Source organism: Trichomycterus rosablanca, chromosome 15 (genome assembly GCF_030014385.1).
Source record: "Trichomycterus rosablanca isolate fTriRos1 chromosome 15, fTriRos1.hap1, whole genome shotgun sequence".
In the NCBI taxonomy this organism is placed as follows: Eukaryota; Metazoa; Chordata; class Actinopteri; order Siluriformes; family Trichomycteridae; genus Trichomycterus; species Trichomycterus rosablanca.
In genome coordinates, this window is record NC_086002.1 from 16,755,889 (window position 1) to 16,766,191 (window position 10,303).

General features: G+C 39.4%; 1 protein-coding gene across 2 annotated transcripts; it reads right to left on the reverse strand.

The window, feature by feature from the left end:
- Positions 1–332: 332 nt before the first annotated feature.
- On the reverse strand, positions 333–9,698 carry alg11 (ALG11 alpha-1,2-mannosyltransferase). Of its 2 annotated transcripts, XM_063010582.1 has the most exons (6): positions 9,620–9,698; positions 7,318–7,539; positions 5,153–5,524; positions 4,262–4,830; positions 2,715–3,022; positions 333–455 (listed from the first exon to the last, which is right to left on the reverse strand). In XM_063010582.1, the coding sequence occupies exons 1-5, from the start codon at positions 9,664–9,666 to the stop codon at positions 2,739–2,741; spliced, it is 1,494 nt and encodes a 497-aa protein (XP_062866652.1). In that variant the 5' UTR covers positions 9,667–9,698; the 3' UTR covers positions 333–455; positions 2,715–2,738. The 2 variants fall into 2 exon arrangements, with proteins under 2 accessions (XP_062866652.1, XP_062866651.1); XM_063010581.1 differs by lacking the exon at positions 333–455 and having other exon boundaries at positions 812–3,022.
- Between the last annotated feature and the right edge of the window lie 605 nt (positions 9,699–10,303).

Sequence of the window (10,303 nt, forward strand, 5' to 3'; positions counted from 1 at the left end):
GTAAACTGAGGGTCCTGTTCCAATTTTTGTTTTGCCCATTCTGCAAATTCAGTGCGCCGATCTGGGTCATCCTCGTTGAGATGCTGCAGCAGCTGGAGTTTGTAAGGGTGCCATTTGTGAGTAGCTAATATCCGCCGAAGGGATGTTCGACTGATGCCACTCTCCAGTGACATGCGGCGAGTGCTACGCTGTGGGCTCTTGCTGAATGAAGCTAGGACAGCCTGATGTTTCTTCATTAGTGACAGTTTTCATGCGTCCACATTTTGGCAAATCCAACACTGAACCAGTTTCACGAAACTTGGCAAGCAGTTTGCTAACTGTAGCATGGGAGATGGGTGGTCTCGTAGGGTGTCTTGCATTGAAATCTGCTGCAATGACCCGGGTACTGCGTTCACCAGACATCAACACAATTTCTATCCGCTCCTCACGTGTTAACCTCTGCGACATGTCAATGGCTGTAAACAAAGAGAAGCTTGTAAATAACTCATGAAAGAATAAAGTTACGTTAAAACCAAGCACACCATTGTTTTTCTTGTGAAATTCTCAATAAGTTTGATGTGTCACATGACCCTCTTCCCATTGAAAAAACTAAAGTTGGATCCAAAATGGCCGACTTCAAAATGGCCACCATGGTCACCCTCCATCTTGAAAAGTTTCCCCCCTCCCATATACTAATGTGCCACAAACAGGAAGTTAATATCACCAACCATTCCCATTTTATTTAGGTGTATCCATATAAATGGCCCACCCTGTAGTTTAAGTGAAACAATCAATGAAACAGAGATGAAAAGCCAGTGTTTTTCTTTTTTTCTTTTTTAATAAGAATGAAATTAACAAAAATGAAACAATTTCTAAAGGCAAAATTTGTTACAAAACTAGTAAGGAAATTGACACAATTGCATCTCTGTTGATTGGTAATTGGACATTTATATTGTTTGTCCCACCTTAGACTGCTTTGAAGGTGGTTTCTACAACATTTAGCTCTTATTTAACTCAAACTACCTTTGTCCATCGTTATAACAGCATGTAATACAGCATAAGATTCAAACATAAATTGCACACAATGCTAAACTGGTAGGTAGCGTTCCTTACTAAAACTATAGGGGCATATTTAGACATTAAACATGTCTTGGCTGATAATAATATAAGGGAAGTTAAGTATTTCTTTTTTCAGTATATAATAAGTTGAATTTATTTGCAATCATTTTCTGTCTGGTGCTTCTTTTTTCTTTAGAACAGAAGTGAGCATTACAAAAAACTGACAACCACATGAATTTCACAGCAAACTTATAATTAAGCTGTAATATAATTAACACCCATTTACAATAACAAAACACTGCCAAAACATTTCTGTTATAAAAATGCATTTTTAAAGTCTATGAACTGTTACCTTGTTGTATGTCCTTGTGTTGTCACAGTTTGTATTGTGTTATAATTATGTTGTAGTGCATTTTTAGAAGAAGTTTAGTTTTGTAGAACCAGGGCTAGGCGATCTGTCACTATATCAATAATACGATACATTAAATTTTTTGCCACTATTAAGAGCCATTTTTAACTAAATTTGTATTACAATTTCATTTGTCATTGTCAGATTTACAGTGGTCGGAAACAAGTCTTTAACCATTTCAATTTTATTTCCAGTCCATACATCCACTTTCAGCATACACACAATGCTGTTTAACTTTGTTTATTTTCAATTTTTTTTTACATTTGTAATTACAAAGATCTGCTCAATAAACCCAAATCATTTAGGCTTTAGGCAGCATTGTGGTATAATTTTGGCCCATTTCTTTGGCTTTCCAAAGCTTTCCCCTTTTTTAAAAACCAGTCATGCTTAATAATGTTTCCTTCAATAACTTTAACGCCCAGGCCCTGTTTGTCCAGGGCCATGTTAGCTCAGCAATAAAAGTACTGGACTAGTAATCAGAAGGTCGCTGATTCAAGCCTGTCCACCTACCAGATTACCACTGTTGGGACACTCAGTTGTTCCATGTCTATCCAAGCTGCCTTCGGATAAAAGCATCTGCTAAATGTCCTAAATGTAAATGAGCATATCATATTGGTCCTGGCTCCATAATTTACTGTGTGTAGCCTTTTTTGGATCATACATGCAAACTTTCTATCTGCAAAAATTGCACGTTGATTTATTGCCAGAGTTCGTGTTTGATCTGACTATTGCTCTGATTTGTCTAAATGCTTGTGTGGAAATTGCTTTTTTTTGCTTTTGAGTTTTGAAAGGGCTGTGAGAATGAGTTCTTTGCTTACTGTGTACAGCTTAACTGTTGTTCCAGCTGCTTTCAGATTGCTCTATGACTGCTGGCTTTATTGCTACCTTCTTATTGGTCATGAACAACAAAAGTGGTTGAATACTTGTCTCCCCCTCACTGCACAGGTCATATAGAAAGCCTATAAAACTGAAATGTAATATGGTTTTACAGATACTTGTGGTGTACATGGGTTCTCAATCTGCACTTCTGTACCGTACTGTATATTATCTGTATGCATTCATGCATTTGTGTGACGTGCAGTGTCAGCTATTGTCTATTGTTTAGGCCTGCTTGTGGCCCAGCAGCCAAAAAAAGTTGAGAATCACTTTGCATAATTGTCTTTTAGTAGCGCAATATGATATTTCTACATCACCCACCCAGATGGAAAACTGTAATGTTCTGCAAGATGAACATGCAACTGTGTGTATTACAGTTTGACTACATTACGTCAGTATTTATAAGCCACTTCACTCATTGCTCCAGAGTATCCATCAGAAGCTCCATGGCAGCCAGGAATGATCCTTCAAACTCCTGATCAGAGAAGCGGCTGACAGACTGACGAGCACGGTGCCGGATTTCGAGACGTGCATCAGGGGACAGGGCCAGGATTTTCTCCATGGCATCAGCATAGCTATCCTCATCATCAGCCAGAAAACCAGTAATGCCACCATCATGAGCTACAACAATGTCCAGTTTCGGACCACCAGACTTGTGAGCCAGAATTATTGTTCCAGCAGCCATGCACTCCACCACACCTTAGAGAGAGAGATACAGAAAAACAGAGACACCAGTGACACCAGTAATGCAGAGATTATTACCAGCACTGTCAGGTCAACTACATAAAAACACCAACATTAAGCCTTGCTATCTTTCTATTGTATGTTTTCTTTTTCTTATTTGTCTTTTTTTAACCTTTCTTTTATGTTTCTGTCTTGTTCTTAATTAATTCATTTCTTCTTATATGCATGCTTACAATTTGGCTGATCAATAACATTTTATTCATTTTTCCATTAAATTTTTACTAGTGCTGTCGAAGTTAACGCGATAATAACGCACTAACGCGATCTCAATTTAACGCGATTAAAAAAAAGTGCCGTAACGCAAATTCTATTTGGCCCGTAGTTCATGTTGAGACTTGACCGTGCACGGCATCTCTCATTAAGAGTAGAGGAGTAGAGGAGTAAGTGAGTGATGGTGAAAGGTCTGTTAAACGGGAAGTTACATTTCAAAAGTTTGCCAGATGGCATTTTGTATGCACTTTGCATTTCGTGAGATTTTAATATGTCTTTAATGAAGTCCAACTTTGCATAATTTATTTTTGTTTGCGCAGTACTGTGAAGTCCTATAGGCTGTGACTGAATACAACTCCAGCACAATTGAAGTTTTATTTAGTTTTTATTTTCTTTTGTTACACATATCTGAACTGAGACACAGTAGTATGTGACTACATGTCTTATATTTGATTTGACATACTGCCTAGTATGTGAGTGAATAAAACTCCCTTACAGTTTTCTCTTGTCCCAGCAGTTTTTAACATAAGTACATTTAGCATAAAATGTGTTCACCATTTTAATTGTAACATTTCCTTATTAAATATCCTTATTTTCTATAACATTTACACAGATTTTTTTTTTTTACGCGATTAATCGCGATTAAAAATGTTAATCGTTTGACAGCCCTAATTTTTACTAATTATATCATTATGATCAGGGTTGTGGTGGGTTGAGCACCACCTGGAAACCCAGGAGGCAGGCATGCACCTTGGGACAGGTCACCAATTAATAGCAGGCTTTCACACTTACTCACCTACCTACAGCTAAGAGCAATTTAGAGCAGTCAATCCACCTTTTGCAAAAACCTTTTGTTTCTGGAAGGTGGGAAAAAAGTACCTAGAGTAAATGCACATGGACATGGTAAGAACATACTAATTGTTTATTTTATATAAGAAATAATTCCAGATCAGCAAATCATTATCAAACAGTTTCTGCTCTCACCAATGCCAAAATGTTCATTCCACATGGTGTGCAGGCCGATCGTTGCCTCCATCAACTCCTTCTTTAGCTCCTCAAAAGGAATGTTCAGCTTAAATTGTACCCTATCAGCCACGCCCAGCTCCTGGCACAGCCCCCTCAGCATCAGCACCCGGTCCTCATCTTCCTGGTTCCGACATCCACCTATCATAACCAGCTTCACCATATCCCTGCTGCCAGGTTTCGCCTCATGCCGACCTAGAAGTTTCCGAAAGGACCTGATCTGCAGTTGGTGGTCTTTCTCAGGTCGAAACTGAGCCACTGACACAATAGAATGGAGCTTATTGCCTTTTTTTTCCTCCTCCAGGGGGTCACTGAGAAAGGCTTGGACATCACATGGTGGGTAGACCACACTGGTTCGGTCTGGGGCGCGCCACAGTGCCAGAATGTGACCCAGTGTCCAGGTGGAATTGACCATGATAAGGTCACTGCAGGAGCCAGCAAGGCCATACAGAAGGGCAAAGGCACAATAGTAAATCACCTTAATTGCACTTAGTATGGGGTTGTTACTGATGTAGTCTGCATTGTTGAACCTATAGGGAAAAACATTTAATATATTTTTAGACAGTGATCAGCCAATATTATCCTAAATTAAATAGGAAGACATTTTGAACTAATGTGTTAGACAGTGCTTTTTAGCACCAGCATCAGAAAACCAATGAAATGACTTTTATCCCTCAAGTACAGTTTCCTTTTTTAAAGATTTATTATTTTGTTAGATTGCAGTAATAAAAAAAAATCTGACAATTTTTTCTTGTCTTGCCAGTTAAATGTTGTAGTTATTTATAAATATGAATTTAGATATCCAGCTAGCCCTTTGTGTTCAAGTTTTATGTAATTGAAAGTAAAGTCTACCTTGGGTTTCTGTCACGGACCACAGAAAGCATGTCTGTGCTGATGGTGGGGTAATGCACATAGCTGACCACCCTGCAGCCTCCCAGGTAGCGAAAGATTGGCAGAGTAAACGCGTAACCCATGGAGTCGATAAAGAGGTCCGGGGTAAAGGCAGTCAGGGCCTCCCAGCCTAGAAAGAGTGAGCCAAGGCTCTGGCCAAGCAAGGTAAAGTGTGGGTACAAATTAGCCTCGACCAGGAACCGATGTTTCAGGAAGACAAATTTCAGAGGACGGGGCATGCGGATGTTGAAGCGTCGCCAAGCTCCATCTATAATTTGTTCTCCCGTCACACCCTGATCCCCTGTATACACAACAAAATCCACATGGTGGTACCTGGAATACAGTATGAAGATTCACAGACAAAGATTAATTAAATAAAAGTATACTTTGCATTTCATATAATATTTACTAATTGGAATACATTATGGTTGGCATCTACACAGACATGATTGCTAAGATTGTCTGAGAGAGGGATGGCCAAACGGTCCAGCCATTGGGAGGTGCACTTGTCACTGCACTCTTAGTGCCAGTCCCAGGCCAGGATAAAAATAAGGAGGGTGGTGTCAGGAAGGGTATCCGATGTAAAAAAATGTGCAAGATCAGATTTGTCAGAATTATCCACTATGGCGACCCCTAAATACAGGAACAGCTAAAAGGAAAGTAATACAATTGACCAAAACAGCCTATAGTTTTAGTCTTCTAAAGTAATTAAACTTTTGGCAACAACTATGTGGTTCTATGCTTCTTATTCATTTTCACTCATTAACTGGAAGTCATCATTAAGCAACTCATTAAGCTTAGATCAGTCCCCAACAATCATTATAAAGTATAACATTTTTAAAATGTACTAAACTTCAACATGCTGCTGTACATCTCTCTTATTAAGAAGAAAAGATTTATTTAAACAGGTTTGTCTGGCTTACTGATGTCTATTGATGCAATTATCAAGATTTAGGCATGCATTAAAAAGCCTTGCTTACAGTAAGCCTGTAGCTCCAATATAAAGCTACATAAGCAGTCATCACATTCTAGACATGTCTTGGCTGACTGACTACATTTGGGGTAAAGGGGAAAATTATTTAACTGTTATTTTCTCTGAACTTTTCCCTTACCACATTTTAATCTGGTTCTCCAGATCTACTGTAGGTCATTGTGTTTGTGGCTGGTGCAGCAGGTCAGGCTTACCGATCTAGAATCAGTTCCACCTGTACGTTAAACCTTGTTAAATGGGGTACGAAGGATAAAACCTGATCCCAGATTAACACTCTTTTTGTACATGCTTCAGATTTTCACTCTTATTTTAACACAAAACTCAATGATAGCAACTCAAAGTGTTCAGACCAATTTGGATTTGATTTTGAACACAGATTATTGAAATTTTTACCCATCAATGTACCCATCAATGAATCTTTTATAATGACAAAGTGCAAACATGCTATAGTAAACATCCTATTTATAGTTTTGTGAAAATAAATTTTATTTATTTATTTTCTTAGGCATTTGGGTGGTGCAGCAGTCTTAACACGCTAGCACACCACTGCGGTGTGTTTTACCTCGTGAGTTCAAATCTCAGCAGAGACACCAACCTGACCAGGCATCCACACAATTGGCCATGATTAAGGGAGGGAATGTCTAACAGGGTCTCTTCTCGCTGTGATAAGCAATCTCCAGGACTGGTCTGGGCACTTGCGTGAGTGGGGGTGATGGGGTTGAGTTGGGAGGATGGGTTGAGGTGTTTAGTCACATGGAGCTTAGTTCTGTACTCTTTATGAAAACCCAACACTGGCAGGTGATAAAGGTTAAAATTTTAGAAAAAAAAAAACTAGAACATTGTTTTTACAAAAGTTTATTTTTTTTGCTTGAACAACGCACTACACTAATGTATGAAGGCACATAACCTATAGTCCGTGCCAGTTAAACTCCACCTTAATCTTAGTATTAAATATGGGGCAATCGAAACACTAGAAAGATGCTGGCTGATCTATGTCCTCTATTTTCATGACACTCAATATTGAACATAAAACTATCTGTGTTTGGACTGGCCTGAAAGTCTAAATAGACAGGAATGCTCACCTGACCTGTCAAGGTTTGTCTAATTGGAAATGTTTTTGTAAATCCATGCATACCTATTCTGCACGGCTCTTATGGCACACCAGAGCACTCTTTCTCCCCCTCCACCTGCATTACAGTATGGGTGAAAGAAGGCGACACAAGGCCGGCCTTCTTGAGTCCTGCGCGCTTTCCTGTTGGCTTGGAACCAGGTACGAATCCCTGCGATGAGCAGGAACAACACTCCCGTCAGCACGAGAGAAAGGTATACACACGGCAACAACAGTGTCCACAACAGCCTGCAATAAACATGCATGAAGTAGTTTAGTCCCTACCAGTCTTAGTATACATGGAAGTAATTACAGAATAGGCTACATTTACAGTTAATGATGTCTCTGTCTCTGGACATAGAATAGTGGCCTCTTGCCAAGGTCGGGGAGAAAGAAAACCCAAATGCTAAGCACATTTGTCCTGAATAGTCATTTGTAATTTAGAAATAGCCAGAAACAGGTCTTATATGAATTAGAAGCTGCTGAAACACAAGTGTTACTAACTGCACACAGTGGGGTCAGTTTTACATTACCATTTGAGTCTTAGAGACAGCTGCACAAAAAAAATGCCTCTGCGCCTGAATATCACCCTAAAACCTGTAGTAACAAAAAAGTAATTTTGTTGCTGGTCCCAAGTACGAAAAATTAGTAAGAAAATGAACAAGAAGAATGAAGGATCACTATTATTACTATTAGTCAACTATTACTATTATTACTATTAGTCAACGGGTTATGCCAAGTTCACACTACACGATTTTTGGCCAGATTTCGCTCGGCGACCGGTCGACGCTAGATTTGCTGGCTCGGGAGCAACTCGGCGTTCGCTCGGCGATCGAAACTTGGCACTCAGTCGCTATGTGTGAACTATCCAACAACTCGATCCGAGCGCTCGGCGACTGGATTGAGATATCTAGCATGTCAGATATCTGATCTCAGTTACACGTCTGGCAAAGAGTGCTCTGTCGAACAGCCAATGAGAACGCAAGATACGGTGTGAGGGGAAACGCAGGAGAGGAGGGTACCGGTACATAATACAGACAGGGACCAGTGGCGGCTGCTGGTCTTTCAAAGAGGGGAAGCTGATTGTCGGCTTACATCATAAAATTTGTCAATTTATTTATTTATAGTTCTGCCCTCCGTTCCTTTTCAAGAAAATGGCCTGAAATGGGTTACAGTTTGTCTTTCGACTTCACTCGCAAAACACTGGGACTGAAGCTCCCAGTGTTTAAGTGACGTGTAGATCTCAAAATAGCTGTCAATCAAAACGGGATTCAGCCTTTCGACTGATCCTCCAATCATCTTGCAGAAGCTCAGCGTCCAGACCCGAGTCAGTCGATTTGTGATAAGTAGCTGATTCTGAACGAACTCGTCTTCGAGATGAACGTGTTCTAACGCATTTGTAGTCAATGAAATGTTAACACAACTGTTTAGAGGACGCCGAGCTTCCCTTGCAGTCTTAGAGAAATCGCCACTGACAGGGACATAATATAGTTTATATCAGAATACACCGGTACACACACAAGCTTTACAGTATTTCTGACTTGATCGTTCTCTACAAAACACCAACGTTGCATTGCAAAAATATTAATTAACCTCCAACTTACTATAGAACAATCCATACTGTTCGTGTTGCCAAATCCACTCAGATTCATTTATTTTTCCTCCTTGATTTTACGCTGCACATCAGCGCACAAACACTTTGATCACTCGCTACTTGTTGACGTGCATTTTTGGACGTGGTATCATTAAACCCCTCGTCACTTCTCGCGTTTGTTTTCGTGACATAACGTAGTTTGGGAGACCAGAGAAGCTCGCCTGTGATTCCAGTTGGTGATAGATCGTGTAGTGTGAAACCCCCTATCGCCGATCAGTCGTGTAGTGTGAAACCCCCTATCGCCGATCAGTCGTGTAGTGTGAAATATACACCGACTGAAAGGCTCCCGAGTGCAAAAGATTCAGTCGTGTAGTGTGAACTGTACAGCGACCCGACAATCAGAAAGTCGTGGTGTGAACTTGGCATTAGTTACAAGTATGTTGTGTAACTAGTATCAGGTGGTAGGAATTACAGAAATCCATACAAAAGGCGGTCTAGGATGTACACCGGGTACCACAGGACCCAGCACGTCCCTGACCAGGTGCGGAAATCAGTGCAGTATTGAGGGGGAAAACAAAGCACTTTAACCTTGGTGTATTTTTCAACATTAACATGCGACTTAGAAAACAACTCGTACAACAAGTCCATTTCAGTTTACAGAAATATTCTACTTAATCTAAATACTTTTTATAACACCAGTATAACCTTGCCCTGATAATATAATTGAGTGTTTACCTGAATAAATCACATAAACAAAAGGATATATGATCGTGCCCAGTCATTTTGCTCGTACAGTGACAACCCAACACTAACAATACACATTTCCTGATTTTCTTCTTCTACTTAATTACAATCTGAACATACACTGCGTATGCGCGCCACCTGCTGCTCTGGAGAATCAGCACGCAATAAATGCAAAAATTTTACATACAGTTGTAGAAGGTAAAATGCTGCTATTTTGCATTTTCCTCAAATGTAATACGTACCGTGTTTTTTTTTTTGTTTATAACAACATTGTCATATAATCAGCATGGCAATTTCAAATATTCAATATTTGAAAAGTACATACTTTCAAGTCTTTTTTTTAGTATTTGGCACTGCTAAAGCAAGGAAGCACATTTGAAAAACCCATCATGTCCATTTCTTTGTACAAAAGGTTATATTTAAAGATTTAATCCTTTCACATGCTTAGGAGACTTTGTGCATGTGTATTTGTTTTACTCATCAAAATTAGTAATAAGAAGCCATAAAATGTATGTACATTTTAAAATATTTTACCTTTTTACTATGCGTAACAATAACTTACTTGTCTGCTATATATTGCATGCTGTTGTTCAGAGTAGTTTAACGTATAGTATGTGAACATTTTCATTCAGTATAGTACGCTAGTTCACTAGTTCATTTTGTTATAAGAGGTCA

Coding starts and splice junctions, on each gene's coding strand:
- alg11 (XM_063010582.1), bottom strand. CDS start 9,666: ATGACTGGGCACGATCATATATCCTTTTGTTTATGTGATTTATTCAG. Junction 7,540..9,619: donor TGTTTATGTGATTTATTCAG/GTAAACACTCAA, acceptor TGTTTATTGCAG/GCTGTTGTGGACACTGTTGT. Junction 4,831..5,152: donor GTCCGTGACAGAAACCCAAG/GTAGACTTTACT, acceptor TTTTCCCTATAG/GTTCAACAATGCAGACTACA.